The sequence below is a fragment of the Scleropages formosus genome, chromosome 12, assembly GCF_900964775.1.
Source record: "Scleropages formosus chromosome 12, fSclFor1.1, whole genome shotgun sequence".
In the NCBI taxonomy this organism is placed as follows: domain Eukaryota; kingdom Metazoa; phylum Chordata; class Actinopteri; order Osteoglossiformes; family Osteoglossidae; genus Scleropages; species Scleropages formosus.
In genome coordinates, this window is record NC_041817.1 from 7,229,705 (window position 1) to 7,248,626 (window position 18,922).

General features: G+C 39.2%; 1 protein-coding gene across 1 annotated transcript; it reads left to right on the forward strand.

Annotated features, from left to right (window-relative positions):
* The first annotated feature begins 2,535 nt into the window (after positions 1-2,535).
* Positions 2,536-15,576, forward strand: cds2 (CDP-diacylglycerol synthase (phosphatidate cytidylyltransferase) 2). The gene is made up of 13 exons (XM_018762425.2): positions 2,536-2,871; positions 6,812-6,954; positions 7,307-7,403; positions 9,713-9,810; positions 10,358-10,497; positions 11,466-11,524; positions 11,768-11,850; positions 12,242-12,329; positions 12,581-12,649; positions 12,856-13,008; positions 13,188-13,307; positions 14,656-14,759; positions 15,070-15,576. Exons 1-13 carry the CDS (start codon positions 2,815-2,817, stop codon positions 15,200-15,202), a joined length of 1,344 nt encoding a protein of 447 aa, XP_018617941.1. The 5' UTR covers positions 2,536-2,814; the 3' UTR covers positions 15,203-15,576.
* The last annotated feature ends 3,346 nt before the right edge of the window (positions 15,577-18,922 follow it).

The following is an 18,922-nucleotide window of genomic DNA, read 5'->3' on the forward strand; positions in this document are numbered from 1 at the left end:
TTAGTCATTTAATTAACATAATTACAGTATAAAAGCAAAATAGGTTATTGGAAGTCTGACAAATTTCCAGATGTCTCAACCCAACAAATTAATTTAGGGGAAAATCTATAACATTCAGAGACAAACACGCTAGAGAACCAGTAAGCAAATGCTCTTGTGGCAAATACCACATTTTAAATGTATTGCTTTGAAGTGCTTCTATGATATGTTAATGTTTTCAAAAATAATACAACCAAAGCATTACAACTAAAGTTTTTGCTGAAAAAATTCAAGTTAAACACTGTTAAGGGGATTTTTCCTACATTGTTCCTTTTGTTGTCTTTACTGTAGGAGAAAAAAAAAATCGTAAGAAATATTTTGTTTCATTTCCTGCCAGTGAAATCACAGCCAGAAATGGTCAGTTTCATTCAGTGAGGAGAAATCCATCAACGGAGAATAAGAAAAGCTAGTAGTGGCGGGGTGAATCTGTATGGTAAACAACACAATATAAAAGTTCATTTTTTAAAAGCTGAAAACAATTGAAATTTGACTATCATGTATCATGTTAGCTGGTATGGAAAACACGCAAAAAAAAAAAAAAACTGCAATTATTTTACAAAAGGACATGCAATTTATATACATCCAACAAAAAGTGAGCCCTCTGGTTGAAATGCATATAATACAATTCCTTTAGAAAAGCATTAAATAATCACACACACATTGGCTGAGGCCACTGCTCCCAAGTGGGGTCGCGGCAAGCCGGGGCCTAGCCCGGCAACACAGGGCGTGGGGCTGGAGGGGGAGGGGACACCCCCAGGACGGGACGCCAGTCCATCACAAGGCACCCCAAGCGGGACACGAATCCCAGACCCGCCAGAAAGCAGGACCTGGCCAAGCCTGCTGTGCCACCACACCCCCGCATTAATAATATGACAAAAAAAATACTTGGGGCAGAATTAGTTCATAAATGTTATGCTTGCTGCCTGACACCCGGAGCAACACTTTTCTGTAACCGTTGCATTCATATGTACCTACCTATATGAGGTTTCACATTGGTACTGGCAACTCATGTCCCTGCCGCAGATATATTTTCATATATTCAGAAAAGAAAATATTGCAGGAAAAACGTGATCGACATTTCCTCCCCTTTTTTGACTTTTTCCGTTACTGATTATAATCAGACTGAACACTTGATCCCACATGATTATTGTGGCTGATATGTAAATATGGAGCTAATCACAATACTATCATTATGGGGGCTCTCCTGGCAGACACTTACACGTGCACACACAATATGTTTTTACTCATATTTGGGTGTCATTCAAAAGCGTCAAAGAGTTTTTCATTCAGCACAACATTTATGTATTTTTTTCCAGCACTAAACAAAAAGGTTTTGTTGAGTGTCAGCAGATACAAATTCTTGTTGCGCTAACAATATAACAATTCAAATGAATGTTCACTCGATATTTCTTTCATTTTAACTTATAACAAACCAGTTTTAACAGATTTTAAAAATACATTATTACACATTTTTCTTCAGTATCTGTAAATAATTAAACACATTAACTGCCACCGACTTCCACGTCCTAATCTTAAAGCTCCAAGGCGTTTAACGGTAAAGGACGTTTCGCGCGTGTTTGCTGACCCCTGCCGTCTGATTCCCGCATCGCGTCACGAGGCACATCATTATAAAGGTGTCCTACGTCAGCATGTCGAACGGGAGACCCAATGGATGACACGCGCGCGCTCGCAGGGCCGACCGGGGGCGACTTTATACTGCGCGCGCCTCACGAGTGTTTATTTTTTTAAATTAACACGACCCAATATATAGTAAAAAAGACAGTAACAGAGAACAGTTTAAAGAAAAAAAAAAGACAAAGCAGCCAGGAAATACAATTAAAGATTATTTACAGCTTAACGCTTACGATAACACTCGGTATGTGTAATAATTGCTTTTTACTGGAGTCCAGTACGTACTGCTTGATTTCATTCGAGAGCACCATCAAGAAACTAAACAGCACATTTCCCACACTACAATGGTTTGCGATGATGAATGTTGACATTGATGGAATTTTGCAATTTGCCAAGTGTTGCAGTGACTACGAGCGCGGGCATTGCAGAATAATAATATATATATAAGTGCAGAACACTGAGTTTGGGCACTCTGCTTCACAGAATACAGTGTGTCAATCATGTTCTTTGAAGATAACGACTTGCTGTGTAAATTCTGTGGACCAGCTTAAACTTTAACCTTATTCATATGATGATACTTCTGTTGTAACAGCTATATTTTCCTCCAGCTCACAGGCCTATTACTCACATAGGAACTCCGGCATGAGACGACGTAAGGTACTGAATCACAGGAACTTCCTCCCTCTCAAAGTACTGTACATTCGTCGATCTCGCGAGAAGTCCTGCGTTGTCGCTAGAAATTCCGTTTCAGAAAACTGTTGAAAACCTTCGCTTTCGCTGAGCGTTTTCTGTGCACAGATCTCGCGAGATCTTTCATGTTCTCACCAGAATTTCAGAGCGTTAAGTTCGCAGTTCTCGCGAGAGGTCCCATGCTGTCACCAGGAAAACCATTTTAGAAAACTAGCTGGTTATCGCTCGGATAAACAGAAAAGCTTGAGGGCGGCACTTCGTATCTAGGGCGACGTGAGGTGCAAAGGGGCGCAAGCTTTCTGGCAGTGGATAGCGGTGCGAGAGCCTCAAAATACGCCGCTTGCTAACGACACACAGGACACCGACCTCGCTAGCGCGTTCGTAGTTACTAGCTTCACGGGCAACGTAAGAGAGAGCAGCTTGTTGCTGCCTCAGCCAGGAGGCGCCGCAGCGATGACAGAACTGCGGCACCGCGGGACGACCGAGAGCGACTTGCACTCCGAGGACAAGGTGGGCCCGCCTGCCTCCCCACTCGTGTCATTCATTGCCACTGCTTTCTCGTTGGCACCCCATTTATTTTTTCCACGCCAGCTACTTGCCATCATCACGTGTGACCACCTAGTTAGTAACCGCTTTCTCTCCACTCTGCGAGCTGTTGTTGTTGCTCTACTAGTTCTTGTCTTGAATAGTGAGGAAGAGGAGCAGGAGCATCGACCTGGCTCTTCAGCCTCCAGTTTATTTATTTACACATCATGATTATGTACACGCTGCACATCATTAGCCCATTAGTTACTAGCTGAGTGTATTTCTCATTTACAGAACTCCCAAAGGACCATGCATGCATAGTTAAAAAAAAAACAAACTTTTACCCTTAGACATCTGCAGGAGGGACATCCTTGTTTACCGTGTTTAAAAACGTAGTTTGTCATTTATCACACTGACTCACTGACAGAAGCTAGCAGGCACTATGTTTGTTTATAGAAGTTTAATTTTTGGACATAATCAGACTTCTGGAGTGACAAAACGTGTGTGCAGTAATACTAGCTGCCAACAATTACAGTAATAGGCGTGAGATGACAGGTGATGCTGGTGTCTGTTGTTGGTGTTTGCAGGTGGACTCTGAGCTCTTTGAGTCTGGTGGGGGTGGGGGTGGGGGTGGAGAGCTCAGCACTGAGGCCCAAAAGACAACATATTGATTAGAAAAACAAAATCCATGTTGTTTACGAAGACTCCAATTCCAAGGTGTTGGTGAGGCCGATGTCCTTGTTAGTTCTCCTGGTCTCAGGTCCATGTCTTTGTGGACAGACTCCATGTGTTGACTTGCTTCGCCTTAATTTCACTATTCTAAGAGAATGAATTCCTCACTGTAAATCTTTGTGCATCAAACTGAGTCGTGTGACATGAATAAGGTGACCATTTTGGACAGTGGTCCTCTGACTTGGTGCGAGCTTTAAGACTACATCTTAATTAGTTTTTTAAGATCTAACATCATTCTAAATGCGATAAGCTTATTTTTCTCAGTTGTGACAAAACATTACCGAGTTATTCTGTGAATGATTGTTTTATCTTTATATGACACACCTTGGTACTAACTTTTAAGGTTTGCAGATGACCAAAAGCCTGTTTGATTATCTTACCTTTTATTGTTCTGTAGTGCTGTAGAAGGATTTACAACTTGTAATTGTTAGTTTAGTGCTTTCAGCTTGTCAGTACTCCAGTTAAATGTTCTGAATAGCATCAGTAGGAGAATTCAAATTCACATTAAAATTTTATTTGTCCCATACACATTCATTAGTATGATGTGCAGTGAATTGCTTTTCCGAGAAGAGAAGACGACATCCCATGTAGTGGTTTCCCCAGGACCAGGTTTAGGACCCGCTAATTGAGGAATGCCTCTCGGAGGCTCTTCACATCTTCAGTACTACAGAAAAATATTCTGGAAATATGCAACATCTTAATTTGTCGCTGAAAGACAGCATGATAAAAAATATTTAGCAATTTATTCATTTGCCTGATGCCTCAGAATCCTCAGCAGATGAAAGTGATGAGAGGATGACATCATCCGTCTATTAAAATACTCTCCGTTTTGTGAATGCGACAAGGCCTCTAGAGGATTCTGTAGTCCTACGTAGTGCACTTACTATTTGAGTGCTGTTAGGAGATTGTGGAAAAAGATTGAAAATTGCCTTTCAAAAGGATCTGGAAGCAATAATATGATTAACTTGTTGCCTTTTTTCCTCTTAATTCAATTAATCCTGTTTTGCAAAGTTGAGGCCATCAAATTAGAGCTGCAGTCATTAATTTCACATCAAGTGTATTGTTATGAAATAACTGGATTGAAACATAATTTGTCACTTGCCGCACTGACAGAAGCTAGCAGGCTAATCATGCCTGCTTGGACAAATAATACTGTGTTCATATGTTTCATATTACTTCTGTGTCACAGCCCACTGAGTTCCCTGCAAATGGTTAATGTACTTCATCCATCTGATGTGCAGCAAACAGAGCTCACCATCATAGCTGTGATGCTCCAAAATAGTGACGATCGCACAGTTCAGAAAACGTTTGGAGGTTGATATGTGTGTGCTTGCTTGAGGCGTGAGTGTCCTTGAGTACGTGGACATGTGTGAGGGAATAATGCATTGTAAACTAGCTGATGCACACACAGGTGCACAGAAAACAGAGACATCAAATGTGTGTGATCAGACATTCAAATTGGGAATAGCAGGTGCTGGTCGTGCATGCACAGAGAAGTGTTTAACCCAGACATGAGGATTGAGGATTCCCAGTTCCCGCCTCCTGCTCCTGTACTGTGGTAATTTCTTTTGCCTCACAAATTGAACAGCCTCTTTTGAAATCAAACTTACTTTGCATGGCTGAGAATTCAAGTGGTTTTTTTTCATTATAACCCTGAATTGTTTTCCTAGCCTCCAGATCTTTGTTATATTTTGCCCATTTTAACATTTCAAGCTTATCTGTATTTTTAGGCATCACATTAAAGGACATCTCCTGTGTTCTGCCAAATTCATAACCCTGCTGCTGAAGGATTGATAATTAATGGCTAGTTAAGAGTCATGGGATGTTGGGATGATGGGATGCCTGTCTGATTGAATAATATGTTTCTAATGATACTCCTTAATTAGAACCCGACCCGTTTTGTTTATCTCTAAATGGGCCAGCGTAGTGGTTAGAGCTACTGCCTTTGGACCCAAAGGCCGCAGATTGAGTTCCCCCTCCGGCTGTGGTACCCTTGAGCAAGGTACTTACCCTAAATGGCTCCTGTAAAAAATTACCCAGCTGTGCAAATGGAAAAATAATTGTACCTTAACGTTGTAAGTTGCTTTGGAGAAAAAGCGTCAGCTAAATGAATACATGTAAATGAGACAAATGTGTAATAATGACAGAAGCTGCCCCAAATACACAGCAACTCCTAAAACTAAATTTAAAAAAAAAAAAAAAAAAAAAAAAAAGCACAGATGTAGGTGAGTGGTCTTTTGGAGCACTTTCCTGCTGATGAACCCTTGGTGTTTTCTATCCTTGCTGCAGGAAGTATGCTTCCTTTTAGAGTTCCAAAATAGTCCTGGCTTTTTGTGGGTTGTTTTTAAACCTTACATCCTGAGTGGCAGGATGTGGTCACCATGACAACCCAGGAGCCTGGAGGCGTCATCAGTCAGGTCCTGTATGTGTTTTCATTCAAAGACACATGAGGCTGTTTCTGTTTAGTTTATAATTTTGCTAGTGACTGTTTTAGTAGCACATTCGGTCCCAGTCCATTTAGATAGGGCCGAGTGAGGTGGAAATGAAGGCTGGGATGATATTCTGTGAAAGGGACAGCGCATCAGAGGTTGCTAGTAATCATGCTATGATGAGGAAATATAAGCTAGAGTCACAGCAAGAATAAGGGTCATTTGACTGTTGGTCATCTGACTTTTCTGTAATTCTCACTTAACAGGGACTGGCTTAGTCGGCGCATAATAAGACAGACCGTGATGTGTGTACATAACTTTTAACACCGGTGCAATATGTTCAATTTATCTATTGCTTTTTTCTGTTTATGCCAGAATAGCAGCTGTATTTCTGACATATGGTTTCACTGGACTTTATAGAACATTTTTGTAGTACAAATGATTTTTTTTCTTTATGTGCTTTGTAAATTTAAGAAGCCTTTTTGTTCATTAAAAATTAGGCATGTCATGAGTTATATTTAGAGCAAAGACATCCTGTAAACACTTTTTTCCAGTGAGTAAATGTAACAAAATTAAGGATAAATCCACAGGTAAAGGGGCTGTTTGTATACAACATTTAAGTTTTTAGGGGTTCTGACAAAAGGAAGGGTGAAAGTCAGGTGTTATTTTCTTATTTCTGCTTAAATTGCATTTTCTTCTGTTGAAAACCTTACAGATCATTAAACTTTGTCTTTTTTTCTCTCCTCCCTCCATTTCTCTATCAGAGATCAGACCGAGAGAGCAGGGCAGATGGAGAAGTTCCCTCTGACAGTGAGACCAAGTTGGATTCGGGTGTTCCCGATGTTCCTGTCCCACCAGATGATACCCCAGAGGTTCTCAATAAAGCTCTGTCTGGACTATCGTCACGGTAACGCAACAAGAATGAGAAGAAATGGCTCACTTTTAAGTGTGCCTGTCTAGGCGATTGATTAATTGTATTGGAGTTTAATAGTATTTATATTTGTTTTATTCTTGTTGTGAATACACTAGCATCAATAGTAGCCTGAACTGATGTATTTCCTTTCGTGTGGTTTGAAATCATCCATTTGTCAGTATGTGTACTGATCTATTGTAATAGCTGGCTGTGTATGTATTCTAATATACAAATATGTGTCTGTTTTGATGCTTGATCTGTCAGTCAACTTACGAGCGAATGCACTTTCCAGTTAAGGTCATGGTTAATTGTTTTTATGCCCCTCTTGTGATTGTTTGGTTTTCAGTTGGAAAAACTGGTGGGTCCGGGGAATCCTCACTCTTGCCATGATCTTTTTTTTCTTCATCATCATCTACCTGGGTCCCATGGTGCTCATGATGATTGTAAGTTCCCTCTTTCTGTCTTTGTTGCCCCTTTAAACGGGTAAAGTATGTCTTAGCTGTAGAATTTCCTAGCTGTATAAATGGGTAAATAATTGTAAGTAGCTTAACACTGTAAGTCGCTTTGGAGAAAAGTGTCAGCTAAACGAATAAATAAAATGTAAAGATGTGTGTGTTTCTGACTTACATGAGCCAGCCTTGAATAGATGCCAGTATTAGGTAATAGTCTTATAAAAAAAAAAAAAAAAACATTAATATGGAAAATAAATGAACTAAGGATGATTAGAGGGCATTAGTTGGGAGGTGGGTGGGTTTGTAGGATGCAGTCCTTTTGTACTTTCTGATGTAAAGAATAAGGAATAGAATGAATGCCTTAAATATATTTGGAGGTTCCAGTTTACAAGAGACACATTTTTCCTATAAAGCCAACATGTTTTTAAGAACGAGTGGTACTTTATTGTGTTCCATGGTTGATATGTGGCTGAATGTGAAGTTGTGGTTATGCCACTATAGGCCTAATGACATTTTTGAGGGAAGTCCTGCTCTGCTCGCTGTAAGTATGCATATTTTTTAGAGATGAGGCGCAGCCTTTTTCGCTTTTTCCCGGAGTCATTGTTCTGCTCCAGTGATACAGGAATAGCTGCCCAGCTGCTGCTTGTTGACAGTACCCCCTCATTTGCACCAGCCCTTCCAGATGAAAGAGATCCCTGGCTGCCTTTATTTGGTAGCCTTTCCAATGCGTGTATTACTTTTAGTCTAACAATTTTAGTGACTGATTTACATTTTGTCATATTTTGTGTGCGTTTTATTTTTTAGCAAATATTTGCCATGTGACAGACTTGCTAAGTACCAGTTATACTAAAATATCACAGTGTAGTTAGTATATGTTCTGATTTGGTGAAAATGTTCCTTCTGTGCTTAAACAGTGTTGCACTGTTAAGTGCTATGTATGTAACAAGTAAGTGATGCCATGAGTTCTGCTTTATTCTGTACTTTTTTTTTTTTTTTTTTTTTTGAAAAAGCACCTCAACAGGTCTAGGTCACAACAGTACGGAGACATAATCAGTGTACTAGGAAAATGCAAATATGTACAAGTAGATAATACAGTTCAAAGGAAAAGGGATAGAGTACTTAGTGAAGGCGGTCATACAACATCCAAATTAAAAAAAATAAATAGTGACCTAGTGTTCCCTTTCTGGCTGTCATTTAATGACATGTCCACTGGCTGTCTATATAAATACAGACCAAATATAAAGCTATTGCTGTTAACAAGAAACAACTGGTATAAAGTGTTTGTGTGCTAATCTTAAATTGGATTGTGAAGTACAAATATGTATTACGGATATAAACATCTTCCGTATGTCTGACATAAATCAAAGATGCTTTTTATATACTTGTGATGTGCAACACATTTCATTGTTATATAAATAAATTCTTACCTGCATATCCTTTTATTCAAGTTAATTGCAATAATACATCACTACAAGTCAAAAGTTTGAGTATACATGCTGGAAACCTTTTTTTCGTAGTTGTCAATGCTTTATTTCCATGTCATTAGTTTGAGTTGTCCAACGCTGCTTTGGCACATAGTTTTGCACAACTTTAAAGTGTGCTTCAGGCTGGTGTCATGCTGAAGAATGAAGGAATTCCACATTAGCTCTAGTCTTAACGGAACATCATGAATATGCTTTGATAGCCATGCCGGTTTAGATGACCGTAGATTTGGTACAGATCAGCAACTGTGTCACTAGGAAACCAATCCCAGGTCTTGACACTTACTGTCCTTCACAGAGGGATCCACACAGGAACAACTTTTGCTTTCACCATATCTATATCTTACAAATACTGGGCAGCTGGACCCAGATGTTTCAAATTATGACTTATTGGTCCATAAGACGTCCACTCCTCAAATGTCCGGTTTCTGTGTTTTCTAGCCTTGGCAGATCTCATTTGAAGCCAGTGTATTCAAACTTTTGACTGTTACTAAAATTTGTACTTTTGATGCTTGACCTTGAGTGAGTTGGATAGTTTAGTGATCTTATGATTGCTGAAATTAATCAGTCTCTAAATAAGTTAAGGGCAGAAAGTAATTTGTATGCATCTTGCCATTTTCCCTGTTTCCCTTTTAAATTCCAGAACGATCCCTGGAACCTCTTAAAACCCCTGCTTGTAGAACCATAGGAGACATGCTGTGTTGAGGCATTACTGATGCTTACTCATTTAACTTTATTACATTCTACATTATGTTTGGAGGCTTTTTTTTGTGTACCTCAGTAATTTATAAGAATGATAGATTTCTCCCCCCGCTTCAGGTGTTGTGCGTACAGATCAAGTGCTTTCATGAAATCATCACCATCGGCTATAGTGTCTACCACTCATATCACCTGCCCTGGTTCAGAACGCTGAGCTGGTGAGTGTCTCTTGCTGACCCAATGTTTGATATGGCTTTTATTTCATACTTTGGAGCCAGTGTGAATTTATGCTGAATGCCATTGTTTTGTTTGTATTTTACTATATCACCATTTGGAAGTCAAAAGCAGATTTCTTGTTTATGCTGTTTCTTTTCTGTAAAGACTGAATTCAGCCAGTGTGTCTTAAGTTCTTGTTGACACTTCCTTGTTATACTGTATTCTATTGCAGACTCTGAGTGCAGTGCTATACAGTATTAGTTTTTCATCACGTGAGTGAGAGAAACATAATGAAACATGTTCTCTTCATGTAGTTGTGTAATTAAGTAGCTGTACAAGTAGATAGATCAAGAACATGTGGATATTTTGTTGTTGTTTGAATTATTAGGAGATGCATAGTTGGAAACTAGCTGTTGACAAAATACTTTGTAAAACCTGATGTTTTCACACTGGTGAAAACAAAGTGGAAGTATAGTGTTCTGGTATGGTAGCTGCAGTCTCTTTCCCTTAGTTTCTATGGTTACTGAGATTTTTCTCACCCCCTTTTAGGTATTTCCTCCTTTGTGTCAACTACTTTTTCTATGGAGAGACAGTGACTGATTACTTCTTCACTTTGGTCCAGAGGGAGGAGCCGCTACGAATACTCAGCAAGTACCATCGCTTCATATCCTTCGCCCTTTACCTCACAGGTGAGAGGCTGTTATTGCCCCCTGCCTCCTCGTCCCCTGCCGCATTGCACAAGCACCCCATTCACCTTTTCATTTCACACTTGGTTCTGTATCCTACCTCACTAAAGTAATTTTTCACTTTACCTTATTTGCGCTTTCAAAGTAGTAAATTACTGATTAATTCTTAAGGCTTTGCTTGTCATTTATGGTAACAGTGAAGTATGTCTCTTTGAACTGGTTTTGTTACAATATAAAAACACACCTACATTTTTCACCGGATTTGGAGGTAAATCTATACAATTTATTTCCAACCACTTGGCCCCTTGAAGTTTCCTTCTACGGTTTTTTCAGGTAGTGTCAGGAAACTCTGACACTGTGAAACTAGTGTTTGTTTGAGCCCTTGCACAGGAAGTGGTAAAGCTGACTTTCCGTTCACCCGGCATCTCATTCAGTCTGTTTTTCAGGCACTTAGTTTCGCTCCTCATCCAGGGCTTGGGTGTGGTTTCAACCTTAACTTCATTTTAGGTTACAAGTTTTTTCTCCTAAAATGCAAAAGTAACCCATTAGGAATGGATCTCCTCTTGTCGTCCTCCACCGAACCACATGTCAACCCTTATCCTCATCATTAATATGATTTGACGTTTCATGTCTTATATTAAGAGTGCTGCATCTGTTCTGAGGCTCTATTTTGCAGCTTCAGCCTGTTTTCAGTACTCCTCTGACAAGAATGGCTTTTTTCTCAAACCCTTTCCTCTTTCGCTCTTCGTTTTAATGTTCTTATTTACTGTACTACTTCTGATGAGCTATTCCATTTTCCATACTGGAAAAAGCAATGGGGGATGAATTCATTTTATTAGTTAATGGATGAAATGATGAATTTAGTAAGTGTACAGATTAATGTGGTGCAGGCAAGAGCTGAGTGCTGTGCTAATATGGTACTTGAAGCAGTGCCTTTGTCCCCATGGGCTCTCCTGTTGTGCATTGTGCAGGGTTCTGCATGTTTGTGCTGAGCCTGGTGAAGAAACACTACCGGTTGCAGTTCTACATGGTAAGTGTTGCTTTGCTGCCTCATCTCCTTTACATTATTCATCTGTTTTTGGCTCTATACTTAAAAGGCAAATCTGTAGCTGTGCTGTGTTCAGTCCACGGCATAATCAGGCCAGGCATACCTTATTTTTCTGTTAGTAAATCACCGTGAATAATGGGAGAAGGGGTGATGGACAGCAGTCATGGATTAGGGGACACTAAGTGGAAAAACATCACGTGCCTTTCTACCATGTCTGTGTTTCAGTTTGGCTGGACCCATGTGACACTGCTGATCATTGTGACACAGTCTCACCTCATCATTCACAATCTGTTTGAGGGGATGATTTGGTAAGAAATACCATTGTAAATATCCTGCCCCGAGCAAATTGCTAGGCCAGCTGTTCTGTTCCTCTTTGTTTGTAACCAGATTTTTTTTTGTTTTGAAATTGAATATGAAGGTATATGTTGACCAAATTCACATTAAGGCTTAGAAACACCGTATTGTGGAAGTAAGTGTTTTTTTTTTTTTTTTTCCTCTTCCCCCTTCTTTGTATACCTTTTTATTGTTACTGTTTAGCATACTGTAAAATTCAACTAAGTCCAGAATTTTCTTTTTTTTTTTATTTTAAAAAATGATCCAGATCACTGTGACTTTGCTTTAGGAAAAGTCGTTATTGATAGTTAGTTTGTGAATGAGTGAATGTTGTTTCCTCCCCCCCCCCCCCTTTCCTCTCTGCAGGTTCATTGTCCCCATCTCCTGTGTCATCTGCAATGACATCATGGCCTATATGTTCGGCTTCTTCTTTGGCCGCACCCCTCTCATTAAGGTGGTGTTTTTATTGTGATTGATGCTGACAAATGGAAAAATGTCTAGACAAATTATGTTTGATATGGGTAATACATTACAGCATACATCTTCTAGTAGTGTATATACATACAGTGTTGATTTTAGACTCATAAAGATGTTTTAAATGCTATGTTAATTTTACGGTAGTTATGCATTAAAATGCACATCCAGTTGTGGTAAACTGTAGGTGTATTTATGCTAATACCCTTTGCTGTGCTCTGGTATCATCAGCTCTCTCCAAAGAAGACCTGGGAAGGCTTTATAGGAGGATTCTTTGCAACTGTAGTCTTTGGAATATTGGTAAATAAGAATATAGTGAATAAAGCACACACATTTAGTGAAACCGAAGCATGGAATTTGATGCCCAAAAAAAAACTATAATTTTGAATGTTACTTGATGATATACATACCAGGAAAAATGCTTAACGTATATAGTTTGAAATATTACTTTTCTCTTTACATGTGTGTAGCTCTGCTGCTTCTTACAATTTCTCACCTTCTCTCAGCTCTCCTATGTAATGGCGGGGTACCGATGCTTTGTTTGTCCGGTGGAGTTCAACAGCGACTCCAACAGCTTCACCGTGGACTGCGAGCCATCAGAGCTCTTCCAGCTGCAGGACTACAGCCTGCCAGCAGCCCTGGAGTCCCTCACTGGCTGGGTACGGGGCCACGTCTTTGTGTCTGCCATGCACTTGCCTTCCCTTAACATTCACGTGCAAACAGTGCCTATGTGAAGAGAAGTGTTTCTTGAGTTTATTTCTGGGGAGACTCTAGAGGGGTTGTGTTGATCCTGTGTGCTTTTGAAGACCCCTCCCTCTTTCTCCATCCCTCTTTGCAGGCCACAGTTCGTATGTACCCCTTCCAAATCCACAGCATTGCTCTCTCTGCCTTCGCCTCCATTGTGGGTCCTTTTGGCGGATTCTTTGCCAGTGGCTTCAAGAGGGCTTTTAAGATCAAGGTGGGTGCCCCTGTTTTGGGCAGTTTGCCAGTCTTTTTGGTGGCAGCAGGGAACAGGCCGAGTTTTGGCTCTAGGTGCGGGAGCTTTAAGCTTCTACATGGCTGCCAGGTGTCAGTAGTGACGCTGCTGTACTACCTTTAAACAAGGTACTTTCTCCACTGAAATACCCAGTGCAAAGCTGCCCTTTATAATTTACTAGATTAATCATAGCATCGCCAACACAGCAAGTCATTACCACATTATAACAAATTGACTTTGTGGAAAATGAGCCCAGATTTTTCTTTTGCTTTCAGCAGCTTCCAAATGCTGCCTGTAAATAGTCTCCATCACAAAGAACATTACATTTGCAACTGCCATGAAGTAAAAAAAAATTCTAACAGACTGCCTACTGTAGAAATGAGCAGCAAATTGAGTCCCGTGTCAGTGAATATAATAGAATAGAATATACTTTATTGTCCCATTTCTGGGAAATTTGTCTTGGACAACCGTGACACGGCCAGTGCACAACATTGGACTCACATAAAACAGTACATACCATAACATACAATAAAATAAGAAATAAAGTAACAATCAAAATATATTAAAAACCTATTGTATACCAATCTAAAATCTGTTCTGGAATTCTCTATTCAATAATTTAACCGCAGTTGGCACAAAAGAATTTTTATAACGATTTGATTTACACATCAGAATCTTAAATCGTCTCCCTGAGGGTAACATGTTAAAATTCTCATGTAAAATATGTGTGTTGTTAGCAGCAATTTTTTTTAGCTTGTTTTAAAATGGATACCTTGTACAACTCCTGTATGGGTCGTTTCTTTTCCCACCCTATAATTTTTAGAGCAGTATGTACTAGTTGTGCAAGTTTAGATTTTGATTGGACAGTCAAGTTTCCATACCATGCTGTAATACCATATCTTATCAAGCTCTCAAAAACAGCCTGATAAAACAGAAACAGTCTTCTGGTTTACCCCAGATACTTTTAATCTTTACAAAAAATGTAGTCTCTGCTGCAATCTAGAACACAGACTGTTTATGTGAGAAGACCAACAGAACAAATTATCTATATAAACACCCAAGTATTTATGTGAAGAGAACTGTTCAAAAATATTACCATGTATTATTACAGGGCTATGGTCCCCCACAGATCTGGGGTCGAAGATCATTTCAACAGTCTTCATTTCATTTAAAATCAAGGAATTATCGTCACACCACCCCACAAACCTGGCAACTTGTAAATGGCAACAGTGTAACTGGAGTCCTGCTGCAGATGGAGGAAGATCACTTCCCTTTGCTAACTGGTGCATTGGCTTGTGGTGCCTTCCTGAGTACTGCTCTTTTTTTCCAGGACTTTGCCAACACAATTCCAGGGCATGGTGGTATCATGGATCGCTTTGACTGCCAGTACCTCATGGCCACGTTTGTCAATGTCTACATTGCCAGCTTCATCAGGTACAGGGCGCTGTGCTGTACTGTCTGTATATTTTTTGTAAAAAGCCTTGAAAATTAATATACACAACTGAGCAGAGAAAAAAGAACCAGAAGATGACCAAATCTGTGCTTACCACATCAGGTCATTTTTCTGTTTTCTTAAAAGTGAGAAAGTGAGCTTTACCAACCTTGTAGAACCTGGAGAAGTGAACTCATAGTTTTACTGTAATGCCTATATAAATGTATCTCTTTTCTCGCTCTTTTTGCCCCCTCACTTCCTCTGTTCCTGTACCTTTCTTTCTCCCTTTCTTTCTGCCTTTGCTCTACCCAGGGGTCCGAACCCCACCAAAGTGATCCAGCAGCTAATGGCTCTGAGACTGGACCAGCAGCTCCATATTTTTAACTCCCTCAAGGCACACCTGACCGAAAAGGGCCTGCTCCCGGCCAACGAGGAGGTAGCGTAGGCTTCTCCACCAAACAGGTGCAGGACGGAAGCCAACATGGAGCATGTTTGTTTTGGAACAGGGAGGAAAAAAATGGTGCTTGTCTGAGCAGGATCCAGAACAAATTTAACTGTAGCCTTGGCTCATTCCATCTTGTGCATCACACATGTAAGCATATATACAGTATATATATATGTCGTCTGTAACTGCGTTTGTGAGTTACTTCTACTGCATTTCATGTCAGCCGTATTGTTTACAGACAGTGATGACACTTAACAGTTTCACAGTTATTGTGCTGTCAGTTATTTATAGTACCAAGAATAGACAACAATATGTGTGAATATTTTATGGTACTCTTTCCATTTTAATGCACTGTGTAACATATTTACACTGTAGCTTCACTCAAGTGTGGCTTCTGTTTCATTGTTGCATTATATATTTATATATTGGTGTTGGAGTTTTCTTTCAAATATTATACAAGTAGAATATTAGCTGAGACCTTATTTGAAACGTAAAGGTTTGTGTTTATATTGTTATACCTGTGCGTTTCAAATATATTTAGATATGTGTGTGTTTTCTTATGTAGATCAGCAGTAATCCAGTCACTGTTCCATAACTTGTTTATTTTAAATTGCTTTGTGAAACACACATATTAGTATATCAGATTTTGTGGCTGGAAGTAATGGTTTTATTTTAGTCAGAGTTGGTTGTTTTTCGAGCTGAGGATTTATGTACAGAAAACAGGAGAAAGCTTTTTCTAATAGTGCAGCAAGTGACAGTCCTATTTTCCTCCAATAATGTCATGATTCAGGAATCCTGAAAAGTTTTTGTGTTCCATCAGGAACTGAAGGACAGCTACAAATGGAGGAAACCACGTAAACCCTTTTGCCTCTCCAGCTAACAGCTTATTTCAAATGAAATGAACAATGCGTCGTTGTATTGAAAACTGTGTAGGTAGAAGAGATATGCAGATTGGATCCCAATATTCAGGAAAAAGTTGAGAGATCCACTCAGTGACTCAGGGTATTGAGTCTTTAGGTATGGAGAGCCATTGGTTTTTCTCTTTTACTCCTTTACAGCTATCTGACCACATGAAAAACTGTCTTTGAAAATTTATTTTTTTGCTGCTTTTACTAGTTCATCTTTTGCAGTGTGTCTGGTCTGAAGATGGGGAAAACCACCTTGAGGTTATTTTTGTTTGACTTTTCAGTCCAGAATTTACAAGTATTTCTGTGTGACATGTTCAAAGTAATAAATGTAGGTGGCTGCCAACCTACCCATTTGGACGTAATGTCCAGTAATGACTACCTGCCAATGGCACTCACTGTTTTAACACCAGTTATATTATTTTTCTCTTTGCTTGCAGTCTTACGTGCAGCTCTACTTAGATTTCTGAAGTAATTGCTCTCAAGTCTCATTGTGTTTTTTTTTTTTTTTTTAAAATCTGGATTCGTTCTGAAAAGTACAGCTCCATCTGTCATTTTTTTTGACCTTTCAAAATATTATGTATGTGATAATGTTTTAGTACTTTAACTGTTCTTAGACCAGATGGATGATTTGTAGTTTGCTCTCATTTCAGTCCACATCTGCAGACAGATGTGATTACTGTGTCAGGGAAGCTTGGTTAAAATATCTATTTTGCGTTGTGTCCAGCAAGGTCTTGGGTTACGAGCCATGGGTTTTTCCTGTTAAAACCAGGTTGTACGCAGGTCAAGAATCACCACCCAATTACTTCACGTGGCTAGACAGGTCAGTCAGTCAGTTACATGATGATAAATAGAAATCATCACACTTGAAGAAAAGAATAAATACATTGATATTAATTTAGTTCTAAACCTACATGTAAATGTTTTCTCTTGGTTTTCCATTTCAAGTCAAGTTTCTTCAAAGTATTTGTTAGTTTCTGTGGATCGTTAAGTGCTGTGTTATACTGTAAATCATGCATGCATTTCACCTTAATGATAGACTCTGCATTTAAAAAATTTATTTTTTGGTTATTGCATTGTTGTTTGACTTGCACTTACCGTTGTTTCGTTCACGAGTATTGAGTCATGTCCTCGTAACACTGGTTCTGAAGCTTGACTGACAGCGGCCCATTGTGAACATTTCTGTTGTGAACTAAATCTGGCAGTAAGATGTGTAAATGAGTAAATTATATATTGGAGCCTGATTGCTGGCTGGTTGCTTTTAATTTCATTCCAGGTACTTTATGTAGTTTAACTGTTAAAATTTAAAGTTGTGCAAATGCTATTCCTGCAATGAATGAGGTGTTAAAGATGACCTTCAGGTCTGCTTTCTGCTGGTCGGAATGATAAGCAAATACGAAATCTACTGAATTTGATTTTAGAGCAGGGGCAGCTGGTGTAGTGGTTAGAGGTGCTGCCTTGAGACCCAAAGGTTGCGGGTTTTAATTCCACCTGTAGCTGTAGTACCCTTGAGCAAGGTACTTACACCGAATTGCTCCAGTGAAATTATCCAGCTGTATAAATGGGTAAATAATTGTAAGTAGCTTAATATTGTAAGTCACTTTGAAGGAAAGTGTCAGCTAAATTTGAATAAATGTAAATGTAATACCAAGTTAAAATCAGGCTCTTGTTTATAAGGAGGTTGTGCTTCATGTGTTTATTACCTTATATGAATGTAGCTGAATGCCATGAAAAACAGAACTGAAAGTGTCTTGAAAGCTGCCAATTAGAATCTGAAACGGTTATTAGCACTGATCTGATGAAAGCTTGCGTGAAAGCCTTGTCAGTAAATGCATAAAAATAGAATCTATTCATAGGACACAGTGAGGGAGATGAATGCTGGTTAAGTACAGTGTACTACAGCCTGTCTGCTGTGGAAGGAACACTTGGAAACCTAGCAATATGCTCTTGTGGCCTGTTGTGTGAGCACATGGGTACTCTTAGGTCTGTGTAGGGAAGGTCCCATGTACTCAAAAGCTGCCATTCATTGCATTGTTGTTGTATTAGAATAATTACTGTTTTCTCTGACCATTTGAAGTGAAGGCTCTGTTTTTCACTGACCTCTCTAGAGAGAGAGAAGTGTCACGAAAATCTGGTGTATAATAAAGGAGCCCTGTAAGGCCCTACTCTCCCAGCCCTTCCTTTGGATGGCCAGATTCCCTACAGACATGGAATTGCTAAAGAACAAAAACAAGAGACCCTTCCCTCTTGCGTCGGCGCTATCAGATCACCTCATGAATGTCTGTTTCTAGCTATTTTCCTAACTGTATAACTTTAATTTGCTTGGCTTAAGACAATCAGTGCAAATCAAAGTGTTTCACAGAACTGCCCATTTAGTCTTTGCTCATTTCTGTTCCCTGTATGTTACTGTAACACAGGCCATGAATATATGTACATGGTAGTTTATGTAATAAAATGACGTCTGTTTGTCTCTCTTCATTTTTTGTTTTTATGTTTATCATAAATATCTTAGTTTACTTGCAGCACATACTGTATACTACATGTCTTTTTCAGTAGAATGGCTTGCAGTTATTGTTAGCATAAAATCCTGCTACTTAGGGTTGTACCTATGCTCTTTTTTAATTGTGATAGAATTCCTTGAGAGTTTTATGTACTAATTTTATATTAGAATTGTAAAGGCCATGTTAAAGTTTATCAGTATGAATAGAAATTAATTATGAGATTGCTATTTTAAAATATTGATGTGATAATTTGGTGTGCTAATGCAAGCCACGGAATTTGTGTTGCCATTCTAAGTATGTGAAAAGTCTTGCTT